Source organism: Copadichromis virginalis, linkage group LG8 (assembly GCF_057382275.1).
Source record: "Copadichromis virginalis isolate Kocher_CV1m ecotype Utaka linkage group LG8, C_Virginalis_male_GT1.1, whole genome shotgun sequence".
NCBI lineage: Eukaryota > Metazoa > Chordata > Actinopteri > Cichliformes > Cichlidae > Copadichromis > Copadichromis virginalis.
The window spans coordinates 23,588,020-23,608,791 of NC_140625.1; the positions used below are offsets into that span (position 1 = coordinate 23,588,020).

Here is a 20,772-nt window from a genome sequence, read left to right on the forward strand (position 1 = left end):
TCCAATCACTTAAATCACGGTTAAAAACCTATTTATTTAACCTTGTCTTTCCTGCTCGTTAATCTCTGTATCTGATCCCTAGACTTACTCTATTTTACCGTTTATATACACTTTTTTATGGTTTTGTGCTTTTTTTACTTGATATTCATTTTATGCTATTCCTGTGTATTAGTGACACTGACCTGTTAGCAAACTTGGTACTTTGCTATGGTCCTATAATATTTATAATATTTATGTCTTATTTTCTGTCTTTTATGTGAAGCACTTTGGTATGCCGTTGGTTTTTAAATGCCGGTTAATTGTTTGAAATTGTTCAGGATTGCAAAAGCCTTGCTGTGCAAGTTTAAAACAATGAGGGTGGAGCACGCAGTTGCTGAGCTCCGGTGTAACTGGCCAAGATAGGCCTAAGGGTCCGCTGTTGCTGGCTACTTCAGAAAATAGGCGCGACCCTGCTCGACTGGTACATCTGCGGGGCTTTTACCTTCTCGGGGAATTACAAAAACGCTTTTGCAATCCTGAACAATTTCAAACAATTAACCGGCTGTTAATTGTCTGTGCGACTGGTTTTAGAAGTATGACTGCAGCGTTTATTTTCTAAAGGGCTGAATGTTATTTGCGACCATGTGTCGTGTTAAAAACTACTCTGAAACCACGAAACCCCTTACAGAAGAAATTCTCGTTTGATCCGTTTGTAAATAAATCAAATGCTTGCATCGCTGCATGCTGTGACATCAGAATTACAAAATGAGTGTGATTAAAACAATTAGTTTGAAAGAGCGATACTGGCTGCTTTGGGGGAAAAGGTGACATCGTGTGCAACGTGTTTTAGAAGTAGCCCAATAGCTACAATTTATTTTCTAAAGGGGCTGAATATTATTTGCGACCGTTTACTGTGTTAAAAAACTAGCTGGCTCTGTCTCCCTCTTAGTTCAACATTCTGAAATCCCGATTTTTAAATAAAATGATCGCATCAACCCCTGAAAGAAACCCCAGTAGATGCGTAAAAACTAGTTACATTAAAACTAGTGGTTTGATTAAATGAAACGCTTGTGAACAGGCTGAAATTACCCGTACAGAAGAAATTCCCACTTGTGCCGTTTTTAAAATAAAATGCTTGCATCGCTGCATGAGGAGACACAGTGACGGTCCTAGCCTGTTTGGCGCCCTGGGCGAACACTCCCTCTGATGATTCTCATGTATCCTGAATGTTTCAGGATACATGAGCTGCCATTATCCAATGACACATCTGCTTACCTGTATCTTTTGCTCATTTCTCCTCCTCTTCTTTTCTCTTTTTTCTAAACTGAGCACCTGATGGCTTTGAACTTTTCTTGTCCATCTTCAATTGGCTTCAATTTTGCACTCCAGTATGAACACCCATCCCCCAACTCGAGGATCACCACAACATAACCTAATAAACCTACGCCTTATTTCACAGATTTGCTTTGTCTAGAGTTTATTTCTGGGATTTCACACAACCCGGGATTCAAATCATGAATCCATAATGGACTTGGATTTACAATATTATGAATGAAATGTGCTGTATTTGGAAGCAGGGCAAACCGTCCGTGTCGCCCGTATCAAAAACCGCTACTGGCTATAGCCCTGCCCTGCTGCATCAGTGACAACTTGTTAGGTGGCTCTTCCACCTGTGAGCAGCTCTCAGGAGGGAGAGCAGATAGTTTTTGAGCTTAACTGAGCAGCAACAACTCCACAAACCAGAGATGGCAGAGTTAATTTTAAAGTTTTTTTCTTTGCTTTTTTTGTCATCGTGTATCTTGATTATTTTGAATTTATTAGACAATAGGATAAAAAGCATCAGGTGGGTTGTGTTTTTATATGTTGACTCATGAAAAACCTATGATTGATTTAATCTGTTTACTGGTAAATTATTTTTTTATTTCTGTAAAGTTTTTCAAAGAAACACACACTTGTCTCACTAATTATCTTATGTTGCTTCTGTTTCCCTTTTGATTCAGCTGGTCAACCTTCATAGAAATAGATGACAGTGAATCGGAAGACTTTGTGCTTGAGAGGTACAGGGCATACTGGGAAAGAAAATTAAAATCAGGACCACCACATCCTGACTTTGAAGCAGAAATAGCAGAAATAGCAGATTCAGCAAAAAACAACACAATACAACGCATTGTAGCTGAGACCCCCATGGCTCTCCTCTACAAAAAAGACTTCAAGAAGCTTCCTCGGTGGGATTTTGAAGATGTTTACAGCAAAGATACTCAACATAGACGACCAGTAAGCATGTTAAGACAAGATATAGTAAAAACAGTCGAACGTATTAACTTTATGGATGTGAGCCAGCATAGCTGGAGTCATACCAGCATGATGCCTGACATTTCAGTTTCTGTCTTTTTGGCTTCTTGACGTATTGCTTTTGCTTTTTCATGATTTGTTTCAAGTCATTCATTTTTAACTTGTTTCATCATTTCATATTTTTTTATGATTTTCAGACATGTGCTCAGTCTCTACGAAACTCTCAGGATGAGAAATTCAAGAAGGCTTTTCTTCCTAACATACGTTTGTTTCTGCACAAAGACAACATTAACATGAGCGAGTGGAATCGCCTTTCACATTTCAACAGTCCTTTTGGGTTTATGAACTACAAATATGATGGTAGGTCTTTATGAAGCTGATATTGGGTCAGTATTGTGTGCCAGACTGAAGAATGACAGAGTAATATACATCTATTCTCTGACTGGATTTTTAAACACATATGTAGTTTTATGAGATATGTTTAAACAGCCAATGAAATAACAGCACGTCAATGCATTTAGGAATGGATGAATAGAAAAGATGGCGTGCTGATATAAACCTAACTCTGGACTACTTAATAAAAAAAAACATGAAGCAATTATTTTAAGTGAGATACAGTTAAAATATATTAATTCAAATATTTATTTATTCAAATAATTAATCATTAAGGAAAATGTGATTGGTATAAACTGAACATATACCAATCAAACAAAAGCTTACATTTAAAATCTACTTAACTAATCTAATTAACTAATGTAAACAGATTAGTTAAAGTATGCATTTTAGGCATTTTTTGTTATTTTGAGTGAATGAAGACTTATGAGAGACAATCGAGCGACTGTTTTGGTAGTCGCTCTATTGTAATTTAACAGAGAACTATTTTGTCTGGAAATTTTCAAGTGCCGAATTTAATGTGGTTCGATATGAAAGAGTTTACACATCATGAGAGTGTTGGGATGAATCATGCTATTTTTCAGGTGATGTATTATATTTTCTGATGGTGGCTATAAAGATTTAGTTGTTAATATCCATCGATTCAAACTATATGCTACCTGCATCATATTGTCTTGTTTGAGACATCGTTATAAAGACATACATCTTTTAAATATGAAACATTAGTTTAAAGCAAACTAACAAACCTCTTCTCTACTCCTACAGCAACCATAAAACAATCACAGAATGTGTATTCATGTTTTTCTTTTGGTTTGCAGATGTGATGGATTCAGTGAAGCTGATTCCAAAGCCAAATAAACCACTGCTTCTCCCAAAACCAGGTGGTGATGGCTGTGTGCGCTGTGCTGTGGTAGGTACTGGAGGAATCCTGAACGGCTCAAAGAAGGGAGTGGAGATCGATGGCCATGATTACGTTTTTCGGTAAGACAAAAAAAACCCAAGCAAACCTGTTTGTTTTGTTTGACAGGCACTAGGCCAGGGGTCAAATTCAAATTCAAATTCAAATTTTATTTGTCACGTACACAGTCATACACAGTACGATATGCAGTGAAATGCTTAGACAACTGCTCGTGACCTAAAGAAAAACAAAGGAAAAGGCTATGAATAAGATCGGAAATAAATATGAAAAATTAAAAAGGGTAAATTTAACTAGGAAGGAACAAAATATAAATTAAGGTTAAAAATGAAATAACTGTACAACACAAATTAGAATGAAGGGTAAATTTAACTGGGAAAGAATAAGATAAACTAGAAAGTGAAAATTTAGTGTGCCTATGCCGCTGCCAATGAGTGCAGTTTGCCATTCATACGGCTCAAAAAAAAAAAAAAATCCAAATAAGGGTAGACAGGCCGTACTACTGCTGGCATACCACTAGAGTGAGCCAACACACCACTAATTAAGTGAGTGAGCCAACACACCACAAGTTAAGTTTCACTTCCCTTCCCATTCATTTCAATAGGCAAAAACTAGCATTAAAATATTCATATTTAAAAAACTATAGAAGTAATAAACACCAAAAGTCATAGCACACCATTCCAGCTCCAGCCGCACAAAATGATATAACATATGTGAACCTTGTCTCAAAACTGTGCGGCACATAAGCGTGGGAAAATTTTCACTAAAATATTAATATTTAAAAAACTATAGAAGTAATAACCACCAAAAGTCATAGCAACTCATTCCAGCTCCAGCCGCACACAATCATATGTGAACCTTGTCTCAAAACTGTGGGGCGAGTTACGGTCCAAAATTTCAGGCGGAATAATAATAATAATAATAATAATAATAATAAATCCGAGCAATAGTAATAAGTGTGCCTTTTGGCATAGGCACACTTAAATATATAAATTAAAGTTGAAAATAAAATAACTGTACAACAAAATACACAATACACAGTATAGAACTATATAAGAATGTATGAAGAAATATAAATAAATAAATATATACACAATAACAGCAGCTGTACAAGTATTAACTGGAAATGAAGAATATAGTGACCAGTGTTGTGCAATCCACATTATGTCTTGTGCAGTGCAAATATGCTTAAAGTGATTTAAGTGATGAAGTGAAAACAATGTCCAGATTGTCCAGTGTGTGTAAGAACTATATGTGTGGGTCAGTACTGTGTAGTGGTGTGATTGAGAGACCGTATCGCCTGCGGGAAGAAGCTCCTCCTCAGTCTCTCTGTGTTGGTCTTCAGGGAGCGGAATCTCTTTCCTGACCTCAACAGAGAGAACAGTCTGTTGTTGGGATGGCTGAGGTCCTTCACGATCTTCCTGGCCTTGGTCCAGCACCGCCTGCTGTAGATTGAGTGCAGGTCAGGGAGCTCGGAGCGGATGGTGCGCTCAGCTGATCGCACAACCCTCTGTCGAGGGTCAGCAACCTTTAACACCCAAAGAGCCATTTGGACCCGGTTTCCACGCAAAAAAAACCACTGGGAGCCGCAAATACTTTTTGAAATCTAAAATGAAGATAACACTGTATATATTGTTTTGTTTTGTTTTTTACCTTTATGCTTTGTGTGAACAACTAAAGTAAGTAAAGTTTATTTATTAAGCGCTTTTCACAGACAGGCAGTCACAAAGCGCTGGACACAAATATTAAAATAAACAATACAATCAATAGACATTATACACAATGTAAAAGATCAAATGCAAATAATGTAAAGAATATAAAATACGTAGATCAACAAAAAGCTTGTTTGAACAGAAAAGTTTTTAACTGCTTATTAAAAGATTCCACAGAGCAACTAAGGTGTGTTTCTTATGAAATCCATGAAATGCTACAGAGAAAATTACATTTTATTTATGTAATTAACACATTTTGAACTCTTAAAGAAATATAACAAAAGGAAAGACACCCAGCTGAATTAAAATGATCCACACATTTAGACTTTTCATCACCACTTTACGGTAACATACTGGCGTCACTGTTGCCAGCGTCATACCGTGACGCCGTGTTACGGTAGCTTACTGTTCTGCAGGATGATACCGTTTTTTGCTGGAGTAGTATAATACTCTTGGACAAATTATGGTAACGCACCGTAGCCTTTTTTACGGTATCTCACTGGCGACAGTGACGCCAGTGAGATACCGTTATGTCGTAAATTACGTCAACAAAGTAACATCATACTGTGATACTACCGTTTATTCACGGTATGTCACTGTAAGCCCGCTGCAAGGTAATAAACTGCAACATATTAACCAGTAACTCACCGTTATCACGCATCATCAGTACCAAAAATATTCATCTCTGCTAGAGGATACCATGTCCCAACAGGCGGTCATTTACTGTTTAACAGGTAATTTACCGTAATTTCAGTTAACAGTAACATACTGTAAGAGACTGGAGGGTTCCAAAAAAATTGGATGGATGGATAGATAGATACACACACACACACACACACACACACACACACACACACACACACACACACACACACACACAAAATATAATTCATGTGCTTTACACCACTTTATTTCAATTCTGATTTTTCCCTGCTGAAATACACATTTCCAAAATCAAAAACTGAAAAGAACTGAAAACATATTTTCATTGAGGAAGCACTTGTTTTTACTAAACCATGTAATCCATTATTTTCTCAGATGGTTGTACAAACATTAACGATATTATGTCATATCCATATCATGGCAGACAACATATGCTCAAGTGTTGGGTTTTCTTAGTTATATTTTTTAGGGTCTTAAACCTACAATGTGAAGTGCCTTGGCATTCATTTTGGTGGCACCATACAAATAAACTGAATTGTAATGAATATAATATCAAGCCCCACACTTCTGCCTTTATATACACTTTGTCCAAAATACTGGCTCACACCACCAAATCATTGCACAAAACAGGGTCCACAATGACATGGATGATCGTGTGTGGTGTGAAGGAACTTGACTGACCTGCACTGAACCCTGATCTTGCTTTGTGGACTGAGTTCATTGATTTGTAGGGTGAGCCAATACATGTGACAATTAAAGTGTAAGTAGCTGAAATAATTTTTAACAAACGGGTAAAAGAAGGAAAAAAAATCAAAACTGTTGCACTCAAAAAACCTATTGGACAGAGACAACGTCTTGCAAGATGGCAAGAGAGCTTGTCTTCATTGTTGCTGGTCTTGTGTAAATGTCCAGAAAGCATGGGCCATGGATCATCTGTGGAGACATGGGTAACAACACATTGGTCACTTAAATTATACAAGAAATTCACTAAAAATGGCAAAAACAGTTACCTAATTTGAAGTTCTCCACTCAAATTTGGTAAGCCGCTGGAGGAAAGTTGTGATATGAGGGTTAATGTGAACAACCTTTCGCTTTACAGTGGTCCCAGTCCTTCTGCTTGTCCCACACTTGGAGGTACATTTTGTTCCCTCTTCAGGGTTTATCCTTACAAAAGACCTTGCACACGCTGACTCCTGGTATTCCAGGTTCAATACATAGAATGAACCAAAGAAGATTACACGCCCCTCTGGACTCACCATCCAGCAGGTGGCGGTCATTGAACTTTGTCCTTAAATGTATAGGGGCAACATGTTGTCATTATGCAACATAAAATAATTTCAATACTTCACTTCTTCACACTGTCTAGATAGTCATAAAGCAAATAGCTATGTACAGTTAATTATTAATGGCCTTATGTACATAAGTCCGTTTTAACATATTATAATTGTACATAATTGGGAATTATTCTGCACATTAAACACACCTAACAAACAGTCAGCCCAGTTAAATTACCGGAGATTAATCAACTGTATGGTTATTTTGGAGTTTATAGTTTGTGCTGCTGTTAAACTTTACAGTATTGACTTCAGTATTTCTGCTGTTGGTGTAGCTAGACTACTATGTTGATCAGTAATATGTAATGTGAAATTTGATATTGTTACTTTGCTGGATTCACTGAGACACATGTCCAACAACCTTGGTTTATAAAGGAAATTACATAAATTTGAGCTAACAAAACAGAGACTGGATACCTGTGTCCACGAAAAGCTCCTGTGCCAAACAGAAATTTTAATATGGTCTAATCAGCTCTATTTCATAAATGACTTCTTACCAAGAATAATCAGCCTTGGGGTGCTTGGCAGGCTTTTAACGTGCAAACTGAACAATATAAATTTGCGTGCACTGAAGCCACAAAATTTAGAAATACACATAGTTGCAAAAAGTTCAGTGACCAATTACCTTTCCTAAATGACAAATGCAATGCAAAAAATAAGAGTATTGTCAATAGGGACCGATTCCCAGTTTTTACATGATCAAAATTATTCACAAAAGGCTTCAGTAAACAGAAAATGTGTGCCGACAAGAGAACAGTGCACAAAAATAAAAAGATATTTGAGCTCGACGCTTTAATGGGTTTAACATGACTTAGTCAGCACTCCGCACCGTACAGGTAGTACAAGCACACCTTAAAACACTGACCAGCTAACAGCTTTAAGCATTTGGGCGCAACCTCGGTAGTTCACCGATACACCTGTTGCAAACGTCCAAGTTTCTATCAAGTCTCATAAATCCATCGGCAACTATTACCTAACTAGTCTTTTGAGTCTCCACATTCATAGATATTGACATTTTGTCTTAGCATTTGAATGAAAATATCCTGGTAGGGTAGCTTAAAAGTCAAAACAAACAGTAATAAGAACGCATTTCGGACTTCTCTCGAATAAGTGAAAAAAACACTTACCTTCACACTGATTAGCTGGTTCCGATCCAACTTTAATGTGTCCCATGTCAGTCCGTTTTAGGGAAAAAGTGTTAAGTGGTTTCATTTAATTTTGAGATGCCCGCATGGACGAGCAATTTGGAGTCTAGCAGAGTTATCACGAATAGCATATGATCTTCAGATATAATCCAATCAACCTTGCATTTAACCCGATTGAACATCCAGTTACCTCTGACTACTTCTAAGTTGCACATGTTAACGGTCTCATCATCACTCTGTGCTGCAGCGAACTGGATCTGTGGCACAGAATAGTTGATGGTGATGTTGTTCTCCTGCTTTGCAGCTTTGTTTGAGTCTGAATTGCGTCTTATGCTGGGCAGACACTGTGCGAAGAGAAGCAGATCAATATTTTCTTGTTGTTGTTATTTTTTTATTTTTTATTTTTTGCCTGGTAGTGACCGAAAGAACGAGATCGCGGATACAAGCGGCAGAAATGAGCTTCCTCCGAAGGGTGGCTGGCCTCTCCCTTAGAGATAGGGTGAGAAGTTCGGCCATCCGGGAGGGGCTCAGAGTAGAGCAGCTGCTGCGCCACATCGAAAGGAGCCAGCTGAGGTGGTTCGGGCATCTGAAAAGGATGCCCCCTGGGCGCCTCCTGGGTGAGGTGTTCCAGGCATGTCCCACCGGGAGGAGGCCCCGGGGCAGACCCAGGACACGCTGGAGAGATTATATCTCTCGGCTGGCCTGGGAACGCCTTGGTATTCCCCCGGATAAGCTGGAGGAGGTGGCTGGGGAGAGGGAGGTCTGGGCCTCTTTGCTTAGTACAACTGCTGTCATTCATGAAGAATGGAGGCTTCCATATTCATTCACTTCTGTACTGGCTTTACTCTTTCGATAGTCTATGACTATATAAATCTCGTATCAAAGAAACTGTTGTATTGATTTTAAAAAAATCTAAATAAAATGTTTATAAAATTCCACAAAAACAACATTTTTGTTTATTTTCTAACTACAAAAAGTTGGAACAGGTAAAAAAAAAAGGAAAATGAAGTTGGGCTAACCCCCCCCCCCCCCCCCCCCCCAAACAGCTAGCTAACAAGTCAGTGAGATAATTGGGTATAAAAAGAGCATCTTGAAGAAGATGGACAGCAGTTCAACAACATACAAAACACTAAGTCTACAAATTATTGGAAAAATGTTTCTCAACGAAAAAACATAAAAGGTTCCTAGACTTACATCGTTTCTATAGAAAAATAATTATTTAGTCATTATTTGAATTCAATTCGATTGAGATGTGAAATGATGAATAGGATAGAGATGACACAGAACACCACAGTACCAAATAGTTATGGAGGTTTATTAGAATACAGACGGATGATGCACAGTTGTAAATATGGACAACTCTTTTTCAGATGTGTTGATGTCATCAAAGTGTAATATTCTTCTTAAAATGGTACATTTTTTCTGTGTTCCATTGTGTATAATATGTGGGTTTATCCGATTTGCAAATAACTGCAGTCTGATTTGATTTACACTTTACACAATGTTCCAGCATGTTTCGAATTAGAGTTGCTTTATGATGATACTTCACATGAAATTGCTCACTGTCCCACAAGCAGTTTATATATGGCAGATATTTGTAGTCAACACCTAGACATTGGTATTGCACTTTTAGCTAGCAACAACTGATAAAATGTATTCTTGTCTTGTCTGGCAGGATGAATGGTGCCATCACTAAGGGTTATGAGGAAGATGTAGGAAACAAAACATCGGTTTACGTTCACACAGCCCACTCCATCACGACATCACTTTACTTGCTCAAGAAGTACGGGTACAAATCTGCCCCTCATGACGAGGTACTTAAACTTCAAAGACAACAGTGTTGTATCGTACTTATTTTCCCTGCACAGAATAAACATAAGGGCTCCCCTTTTCCTTTTGACAGGGTATAAAATATGTGTTGATTCCAGAGGGGATGAGGGATTTCCAGTGGCTAAAGGCTCTTCTGAGAGGAGAAAAGGTCTCTGCTGGCCCATACCGCAATAAACTGTGAGTATAAAATGCAAAAAAAAGAAAGAAAATTAATCAAGAAATGTTTTCACCACTTTCAAAAAGTTGCAATTATCCCATTAAGGAATTAAGACTCCAACTGTATTTGTTTACGTCTTGTTTTGTTTTTTGAATCATGATGTAAATGTTTTGTACTCCCAAACACATATGTTTGTTTATTTTTCAGTAAATAAATAAACACTATAACCTTCTATTTTTCTATTTCTATTTTATGGGACACATAATGATGCCACTGAGGAGAAAGTTATTAAGATTATTTGTACTATCATACATTATCCTTTACAGTATTTATACAACAATTGGACAAAATAAAATATTAATCAATACAAATATATATATTTAATCTATTAATTTATTCAAAGTCTGTTATCTTAGGTCAACACTGTAACATAATATAATATAGAAAAAAAAAAGAAAGAAAAAAAACATGAATTTAACCAAATTAAATTCAACCAGTTGCCATTTGTTTCACAAATGCAAATTTTGAGTGTACATGGAAGCTTTACCTGCATACATATAAAATGTTTGTGACATGTAATTTAAATGTATCTTTCTAATATAATGTCTTTTACAAATCAAAATATCTTCTGTGGCATATATGTGACTAACAAGTGTGCCATATTTCGTCTTCTAACCTCACCAGACCAAGGACCTACTATTCAGGGCAATACAATGAAAGTCGTTTCTACGTTCTGCACCAGGACTTCCTCCGATATGTGCGGAACAGGTCAGCCTGCAATTAACACCCTGTACATAGTATTTTTGTTAAAAAGGCTATGAATAGTTAGAAGAAAGCTTTCATGGCTACTGGATGGACTCACGCGCAGATAGTTCTTTCTTTGAGAACAAAAGGAGATTATTTATTTACAACAGGGATCACCTCAGTGCTATATATATGTGCAGTGAGTTGGGAGGGGGTCCAGGGAGAGAAGGGGGGGGGGGGTATCCACACACATGCTTCCTCTTCCACACAGTCACCGCCACAGCTCCTCCGCACACACGCACTCCTCTTCAGCCACACTCGCTCTGAAACTCCACACACGCTGCCACACCCGTTTGTTGTTTACAGCTCTACCCCAGGAATGCAAACTTGTTAGCTAATTCAACCATACAGTTGGGATTCCTATTAGAAATGAACAATAAGGATGAGAAACAAGCAAAACATCACTGGAATAACTGTTATAAGATTGTAACTCAGACATGAATGTCAGCATGAACAGTCCTTGAACAATGTAATTATACAGTACTTTCCCCATTTACTTTGAAAATGGGAAATATTTGCAGCAATTTATTGAAACATGTGCAAACATACATAGACATACAATATATTAGACAAAATATATTGGTACAATTCTAACCAATCAATGTTTGGTGTGACCACCTTTATTTTTCAACACAGTCTGAACTCTCTCAGACAAACTTTCCTGTAATTCCTTTAAGTGGTCTTCAGGAGTAGGACTCCAGTCTTCTTGAAGAACATCAAGTAATTTACACTGAGTAATTTTCTATGCATGTGTTCTTTTACAGTGTGTTTGGGATTTGGAGGTTGCCTATTCTGCTGTCATAGAAGTGTAGCTCATTTTCCCCATGTGTATGCTTAATTGATGCTTCTTCTTCACTCACAGGTTCTTACTGTCACCTAATCTGAATAAAACATCCTGGTCTTTGGTCAGACCAACCAACGGGGCATTCACTGTCTTCTTGGCTCTGCACACCTGTGACATAGTGAGTTAAAACTACTTGAACTTTGTGTGCTTATTGCTGGTATTCACAGCTTTAGAAGCATTGACCTGGCAATTAACTCTAGAATGAGCAAGTCAACTTTCAGGAGCTTTCTCACACAGCCCAGATGAATCAGAAATAAGATGAAGAGTCAAAGACACCTTTCATGAAAAAGCACATTTTTACTCTGCAAGTTAAACAAAAGGTCCGCCCCATTGGGATTAATACAGTGCCACCCACCACATACTTCCCTTCATGAAACATAAGCGTTTTCACTGTTCTTGGTGTTTTAAATCCAAGAATAACTGGGATGAATCTGATGGATCCCAACCATCATAGCCTTTGCCTCTCTAACTTTGTCCTCAACCTGCCTTCCTCTTATTTTAATAAAAAGACACATACACACGTATAATCATAATATATTTCTCCTACTATTTCTCCTGCCTTTCTGTCTTCCTCAGGTCGATGCATATGGATTCATGACTGACGACTACGTCAAATATCCTAACTACTATGTTGAGAAAAACATGAGCAAAGTCATTTTCTACGCCAACCATGACTACATTTTGGAGAAGAATACATGGAAAGACCTTCATAACAGGAAAATAATCAGGCTGTTTCGAAGAACTGAGTCAAAAGCAAAGAACTAAAAGCAACGCTGACATGATCAAGATTTCTGATTACCAGATTTAAAAACAACTATGTGTACTTTCCAAAGACTGAGACAATATGTGATGCTCAGTTTTACTCATTATGGTAGCTGGTTTTATTTTTCTGCAACTCCTTTTGTGGTTTTATCAAAAGCAAAAGACGATCGAGCAGTAATATCTCATTAATGATGCAAACTAAACCATCCAAAGCAAAGATGCTATGATTATTATCACTCATGTTATTTTATTAAAGTGCATCTCTGTGGGTAAATTTCCATAGATTAAAATCAAGCATCGACAACAGCTGGGATTGAGTCAAGAGCATTAATGCAGATGAACTCTTTGCCTCTTTATTTTTACTATTGGTTTAATTTGGTCACATTGAAGGGGTTTTCAGCATAAATGGCAGTTTTATAAATTTTCTTGCATTTGAATACTTGATATTGTTTGGTTACTATTGGTTGCAGATTTTCAGTTTTCATTTATGCTTTTTCAGCTTATATATCAAATATTGACAAAAGAGTAATATGTAATCCAGGTATATCTGTATAATTATTTCCGTCTGATGTGTTATTTAGCTTTAAGATAAACGCTGTTAATACCTGTTTGTGACAGCTGTAGTTACAGCTTTTACTTGTGGCACAATATCTTCATGTTGAAACCAAATAGCCAATTATATAGTCCACCCCTGGAAAAAGGCATAATAACAAGATTATATTATTATCCTTTTTTTATTTGTTTGTTTGTTGGATTTTAGTGGTTGACTTTGCTTTTATAGTAAATTTAAATTTCTAGAGGTTTAATGGAGAAAAAAGCTGTGATTTTATTGTGGTGGTTTGTTTTGATGTTACAGTTTTTCTCTGTTATTTTATTTTCTTAATTAGTTCAAAAGTTGTATCTTTCAGAAAAATTATTTTTTGTGAAACACAAAATGTTCAGTCAAACACAAGTTTTGTATAGAGTTGTTTGATGTATCAATGACATCCAAAGACAGCTCAAATGATCTGTAACATCTGTGTACATTGTGCATGTAATTTTATGTAGGAAATAAAGCTGACTTTTGTGGGATGTGTTAATTTTGTATTTTATAATTTACTAGCATAATGTAAACATACTTCTATTTCTAGTTTGCTTAAAAGTTTTAACCTAAAATCACTGTGCCCTGTAGCATCCCTTATTTATACTTTATCTTTTGCTTTATGATTCTTTTCTTGCTGCTGCTCATTTCTGTTATCATCTCATCCTATTCACAGTTCTTCATCCTGCAATTCCCCTTATCCAGTGGTACATTTCCTCCTTTCCAAAATGTCCTAATAAGATGATGTCTCATCATTAGATATGTCTCTGTGCAGAGTCTGTGCCTTAAAATATAAAGCTCCTTGGGATCACTGGCATTGTGAACAGGTGCTAAATAAATTTAATGAACTGAATGTTAACATATTAGTCCATTAATTTAATGCATCTATGCTTTTCTTCTTTTCCCTTATGCAAGAACAGAACACAACAAGAACACGCAAGATGCTTACATAAATTCAAGAGATGGCCAATCCCTTTTTTTCAGTGTGTCCATCTGCCACTTGCATTTCCTTACCTGGATGATTGAGCATGCATCAAGACATGCCTACTTATTATTATTATTTTTTTAAAACTTAAACATCTTGAACAAACTTAACATAGCATTTTGTTTGATGTCTTTGGATTAGGGTCAGTTGCACTCTTACACAGATATTCTTCCAAACTTCTGTAGTTGATTGCTTTTCTGCTTATGATTTTTCAGCTCATTGCAATAGTATCAGTTTAATCAAAGAACATTAACAGTTAATATTTTGTTCAGATAAAAAAGTGCTTCATATGTTTTCGATACAGTAAATGTATTGTTTATGAATCTGATATCTGCCATTGAGAGTCATTTTGTTTTAGTGTAAAATAAAATGAAAAATAAAATCTATTATTAACAGACTTCTTGAGCTGTAGCAGAATTATAAAATTAGCATATAAAGTTTTGGGTTTTGTTTTTACTGATGACTTATTTACGTAGATGAATACAAATTTATTCATTATTTAAGTAAAGGTATTACTTTAATTAAGCTATTTATTACTATAAATCAGGTTTTCATCATATAAATAACTCCTTTAGACAGCTACTAAACTGGATTTATGTGCAATATGATGGAATTTTCTAAATAAACAATGTTTCACAGCAACATCTGTTTGTTTTAAAGTTCCATCTAGTAAAACCTAGCTTGACATGGCATTTTTGACACTGGTGATATATTCTCTGAGCACTTGAAAAGTCTTAAAACTGTAAACCTGCTGTAAATATAAAATTAATACAAAATTTACTGTTTTTAATTTGAAAGTGCTCTGTCAACAGTCAGTGCTGAAGGGGAACATCTTTGGTACAGCTGTAGTAACAGTGAAGTGACTAAAAGCAGATGATAAATTTGGTAGTGGTATTCGCATTCCTGCAATTTTTTATTAGTATAGTGTTGGGGGAAAACTCTGTAAAAGACCCAGGAAAAATAAAGACACAATGAGACAAAGTTACTTTCTTTATCAAACGTGTACACGGGTGAGCTGCTAAGAACAACTCACACCATGCACAGTGGCTTGGTAATTTTTATAGGAAAGACAGTGAGAACAGGATAAGAAAATACAAAACAAATAAAATAAACAACTCCATATGTGGCGCTAGTCTCGTCAGCAGAGAGCTGGGAGAAGGCTGTGAGAGATAAAACAATCTAAAACAATATGTCCCAAAACAGTATGTCTTTGCTGAGAAAGTCTAAAAAGATTATTCTAAACTAATCTAACCATAGGCAAAGGGCAGACAAAAGGCATCTTTGTACATTTAAAAGAAGGTAAAGAAACATAGAATCATTTTTCCTGTAACATTCCCTCCTGTTTAACTTATTTTAAATGTATACAACAATTGTCTATGAAAATTATTTATTAAGTATCTTAGGCAATTTTTAATTTCCAAAATGTTCAAAATGTCAGCATAGCAGAAATGGCAGTCATTTGGTCTAAAGAATAAAACAAAGAAAATAATAAAAGAAAAACATAGTAAATGAAAATCATAGTAAATGAAATAACAAGTGGAATAAACAAGAAAAAATAATAAAACTAAAACTACAAAAAATAAAAGGATGAAAACTAAAATGAAAACTTTGTATTTAAAAAAAATGATGAAAACCTAATATGTAAAATGAAAACTTCAAAAAATACAAGGATGAAAACCTTATATTTAAAATGAAAACTTACAAAAAATAAAAGTATGAAAACGTTATAAAAATGAAAAACTTTATGTTTAAAAGTCAAGACTTCAAAAAAAAAAATAAAAGCATGAAAACTTGCATAACCTACTAATGTTTTAATCAGTGCATGATCACTTGACAAGTCATTTTTAATCACCACGTCATTTATTAGCAGCTAGTACAAGTTCTCCTCTAACAGAATTGCAACGGGATGTTGTTCTTCTTGAGGCACGGCAACATAAGCAGTCATTGTAGTTGTTATCATCTTTGAAATCATTACTCTTAGGCATGGCAACACACACAACACTAATATGAGCAGTGCTATCATGATGAGACCTAGAAGGAAAAATGGCTTTGCTACAGCAGCCAGCCATGAACCGCTGAACAGCCAGTCCAGCCAGCTTTGTGCTGTAGCTGCTCCAGGTGTGTGTTCAGTGACATATTTTTGCAGAGCGGTCAAATTCTGCAAAGCTTCATAAATGTCTCCTCCAGTTTCGTATCCATCAGGGATAAAAGTGCAACATGTTTCCCCGATCAGCTTGCAAACTCCTCCTTGTGATGCTGTTAGCAGGTCTAGTGTCAGTCTGTTCTGCAGCACCATCGTTCTGATGGCCTGCTGTTCTCCTGCTAAGGCAGTTCCCAGGGTCTTAGTCAAGTTGATGTGTCGTAGCAGAGCATATCGGTTGATCTCCACGTGATCCCGCACCTCGGCAACTCCAATGCCGGGGATCAAGCTCTGTAAGAATTTCACTCCTCCTCCCCAGATGCGAAACTCTCCCGGCACTCCAGTGTCCACGGTAATGCCGAAAGAATTGGGGGAGGCGATGTCCACTTCACGTCTCTGCCGGCTGCTTGGGTGATGTGCAACACTTTGCATGAAGAAAACGTGATCTGATAATTCCACCAGGGCGCACAGACCTCCCCAACCTTCAGGGAGTGACAGATAAGCCTTGTTGCCACATAGGAAGTACCAGTCAGCCAAAACTCTGGTTCCTCTGCTGCTGGGTGCCGTCCGTGCACATCCTGTCTGGTACTGAGTCTTTGTTTGTAGTGGCATTCGGTAGCTGTAGTCGGAGCGACAGTTTAGGCCCATCAGCGTCGTGTTACTGGCACAGGTGGCGTTGATTGAACAGGTCATACACTTCCTCTCGTTCCTTGGTGGGCAGAAAGTGTATATGGACTTACATAGGTGAGTAGGCAGCTCCCCCACTGCCCGCGAGCCATTGTTCATCACACATACTGGCAGTTGTGATGCGTTCAGTTTGTTCAGTAGAATTACATCAGGCAGTGGGTCTGAGACTTGGGGCCAGGTCAGTAGGTAGGTCTGTCCGGAACAGTTCACATTTGTGAGTGATGATGACCTCCAGGTTGCTTTTGCTGGGATGCTGTAGTTGGCTTTGGACCAAAGAGTACCGTAGCCTGGATGTGTTGCCAGGCCCAACAGACACCAACTGCGATCTTCAGGTATGCTGTACGGCCACAGGCCAGACGTCTGCGAGGATAGGGGCATATGGGTACATGCATAGCAGTCAGTTTTGTTATTCAAGTGAGCTGTAGTGTTCATAAACTGCCACCAGAAGTTAGTGGCGTAGCCATGGGGAAACTTGGTGTACTTTCCTTTGTCATACAGTGTCTGCCTTTTCTCCATATAGCGTGACTTGTTGTCCCTCATGGAAGCAAAGGTGAGGAGCCCGGCCATGGTCAGGGCCGCTGCAGTTGATAAGAGCCACCACCTCATGACGACGGAACACACCCTCCTGTCGCGAGTAGACCCCCCGGCCAGGAAAGCTGACCCCTCCACCGGGCGAGATCACAACAAGCGGGCAAGCCTGCCGTCAGCTGTGTTTAGATGGCTTCACTGACTCGCCTGCAGTGACTCTGATGGATCCAGGATGGTCGTCCCGCAATTTTGCAAGCTCCAGTTTTTCCTTTGGAGCACTTTGATCAGAACCCAGTCACCGGGCTGTGATCTGCAAGACACTTGATAGACATCATTACATTCTTCGTCATTTACAATCATCTCTTTATTTTCCTACAACTTAGACATACATTTTGCTACTGAAATTGTATCTGCCTTTTTCACTGGGTAGATTTCTGGCCACTTTGAGAATACATCTATAACCACTAGGGTGTATTTTTACCCTTGGCATTCATTTAGCTCAATAAAGTCCATATGGATTGTGTGGTCTCAGGTTTCCCTGAGCATTATATTTTTGACACGTCATGCACGTTCTGACAAATTGTTTTGCTGAGGTTTCAAAATTTACAGTGTAGAATTTACAGTGTAGAAATGAGAGTTGACAATACTGGTCAGTCCCCCCGTTGACAAATGCGTACAGCCATGAGTCACTAATGCCGCCATTTTGTGGAGGAATTTTGGCAACACTAGCTTGCCATAACACATCATTAAGTCGTTTGTCAGAACTGCACCGTGTTTTAGCCATTTTGCCTGCTCTGCTGTGCTTGCTGCTTTTTGTTCATTTTTCAACACATCCAGTGGAATCTGATGTGTGTTTACTGCCATCAATGTGATGTTTGTCTTTTGTGCCGCCTATTTTGCTGCTCTGTCAGCAAAATTGTTGCCTGTAGTAATGAAAGAGTCAGTAGGCGTTGTAAGAGGTTGGCATGCTGGTTTGTCAGTTGGTGTAATCATTCCTCTGTTATGCCAAATTTTTTGCAAAATGATGCACAGCAGAGAAAACATACTGGCTGTCTGTATGTATGTTTATTAGTTTGTCTTTGTGTATTTAGCTTTCGCGTATCACAGCTATCAGCTCAGCGCTCTGTGCAGGACATGAAGAAGAAAGTGGTTTTGCTTCTATTATTTTACTATCTGTGGTTACTGCGTAACCTACACAATTTCGGCCTGTGCTGTAAGGTCAAATGCTGTTCTCCTAGCTTCCACACTTGCTGATCATAAGGTGGATCTGGGCCTGGGGTTTGTTTAAATCTCAGAATGTTGTGATACTCGGTCGGTTTCTGGAAAGTGGATGTGGCGGGTGTCATTTAGCATGCACTCAGGTGTAATACCAGAAAAGAATGGCATGACTGCTATCTTAAGTTTTGTCAGAGCGTCTCTACCTAGCAAATTTACTGGACATGACGGGTCATATATGCATTTAATAAAGCACCTGCGGCCACTTGCTGTATGTACTAGTTCTAAAGGGGGCAGTTAATTGTTGTACAGTTGTGTGGCCTGAAGCTGACTTTACAACTAATTTGTCCTTTGAAAACTGTCAGTTTAAGTGGCTGCCTGTTATCACGTCAGCCTTATTTCTAAGTTACAGAATGCTTCTTCTCCTTTTTTTTTTTTTTTTTTTTTTTTTTTTGTGTTTGGGAGAATAGATGCAACTCTACATTTTCACTTAAGGCAGTTTTAGATAATTTCTAGTTCTTCAAACAATGCATGGATCTCACACATATCAAACTTTCAAGTTACGGTTGTTTCCCATTTATACAAATATATATATATATATATTTAACTTTGCATTGCTCACAGCTCATAGCTCACAGCTCTAAACCTAGGCATTTTTCAATCATATGCCTAATCACTATGTGTCATTGTGACTCTCAAGTATTGTCACAAGTTCGTTTAAAATCGTTTCCAAAACCAACAAAATAATCAAACAAAAACAAAAAAACATAAACGTGTCAGGACACAAAAGAAAAAGAAAAATGCTGCCACCCGAACAAGGCAGAAGTCTCCATATGTTGGCTTTTAATAGCATGCAGCTTGTAACATGGTAGACTAATGTGCCTGTGTTAATTCAGCTCCATATTATTGTGTGAAGTTGCACTGGGTTGGGAGTGGTTTTGTGGTTGTCACATTTTTGGTGAGCCAATGGCTGGAATGGGGTTGGACTAATTAGAGGCAGGTGTACTTGATTGCACTGATACACTGGTCTACATATAGCCCACACTACAAACACTGCTGTGTTGTTTTGTCTCTCTGTGCAGTCCAGGGCCTATTATATGCCACAGCCTAAAGGCAGCAGAGTTCCAGAGGCTTGAGTGACCACTGACTATATGCTTGCAGGGTGGTGGGTCTCCAAGGACAACTTCTAACCCTGTTAAAGGCAACATGTGGAGTGCAACTTGGCTGTCTGGCATAGCTGGCTCTGGCCTTGGGACTGTGTGTTTTTATACAATTCTTAAGTGGGACACTGGACTGTTTTATCTTTTATCTCTTGATATATTTTTCGTCAATAAATTATCTTTTAGAATTTTATTGACTGACATCTTTTTGCCCATGACTGAAACGGTTGGTCAGACCTAGAGTCTTTCTTTGGGCAGAATAGCAGCTTCTGCTCTAAAAGAAACAAATAAAGAAAAAGAAAAGAAAATGTGGAACATGCTCATCAGCTTAGCAGTGTCTACATATTTAATTCAGCTTCTCAATCCTGTAGTTTTAGCTGTTTTCTACAGGGTTTTGCTTATTGGTTGTTATTATAGGTGTGCTCTATATCTCAGCAATGTGTCATTCTAGGATGATAAGTTTCAAGCTGGTCAAGTGCCTCTATGCACTTCATTAGTTTAGTTATTCTCTGTATTGTCTTCATCTCACATGTCATTACACTGAGTTTCAGCAAACCTTAAACTTGATGCAGACTACTGCTTAACAATTATCCACCTCACATCATAACCGATTAAGGTGCCTCTTCATATTAATATTATGTCATTG

General features: G+C 37.8%; 2 protein-coding genes across 3 annotated transcripts; one reads left to right on the top strand and one right to left on the bottom strand.

The window, feature by feature from the left end:
* The first annotated feature begins 1,695 nt into the window (after window positions 1-1,695).
* On the top strand, window positions 1,696-13,910 carry LOC146703439 (alpha-N-acetylgalactosaminide alpha-2,6-sialyltransferase 1-like). Of its 2 annotated transcripts, none has more exons than XM_085466675.1 (9): window positions 1,696-1,822; window positions 1,980-2,253; window positions 2,469-2,631; window positions 3,483-3,645; window positions 10,110-10,248; window positions 10,338-10,441; window positions 11,106-11,189; window positions 12,088-12,187; window positions 12,646-13,910. In XM_085466675.1, exons 1-9 carry the CDS (start codon window positions 1,725-1,727, stop codon window positions 12,832-12,834), a joined length of 1,314 nt encoding a protein of 437 aa, XP_085322801.1. In that variant the 5' UTR covers window positions 1,696-1,724; the 3' UTR covers window positions 12,835-13,910. The 2 variants fall into 2 exon arrangements, with proteins under 2 accessions (XP_085322801.1, XP_085322802.1); XM_085466676.1 differs by having other exon boundaries at window positions 3,546-3,645.
* A 1,463-nt stretch (window positions 13,911-15,373) lies between these two features.
* LOC146703440 (uncharacterized) lies at window positions 15,374-19,336 on the bottom strand. The gene has a single exon (XM_085466677.1). The coding sequence runs from the start codon at window positions 17,827-17,829 to the stop codon at window positions 16,267-16,269; it is 1,563 nt and encodes a 520-aa protein (XP_085322803.1). The 5' UTR covers window positions 17,830-19,336; the 3' UTR covers window positions 15,374-16,266.
* Window positions 19,337-20,772: the final 1,436 nt, after the last annotated feature.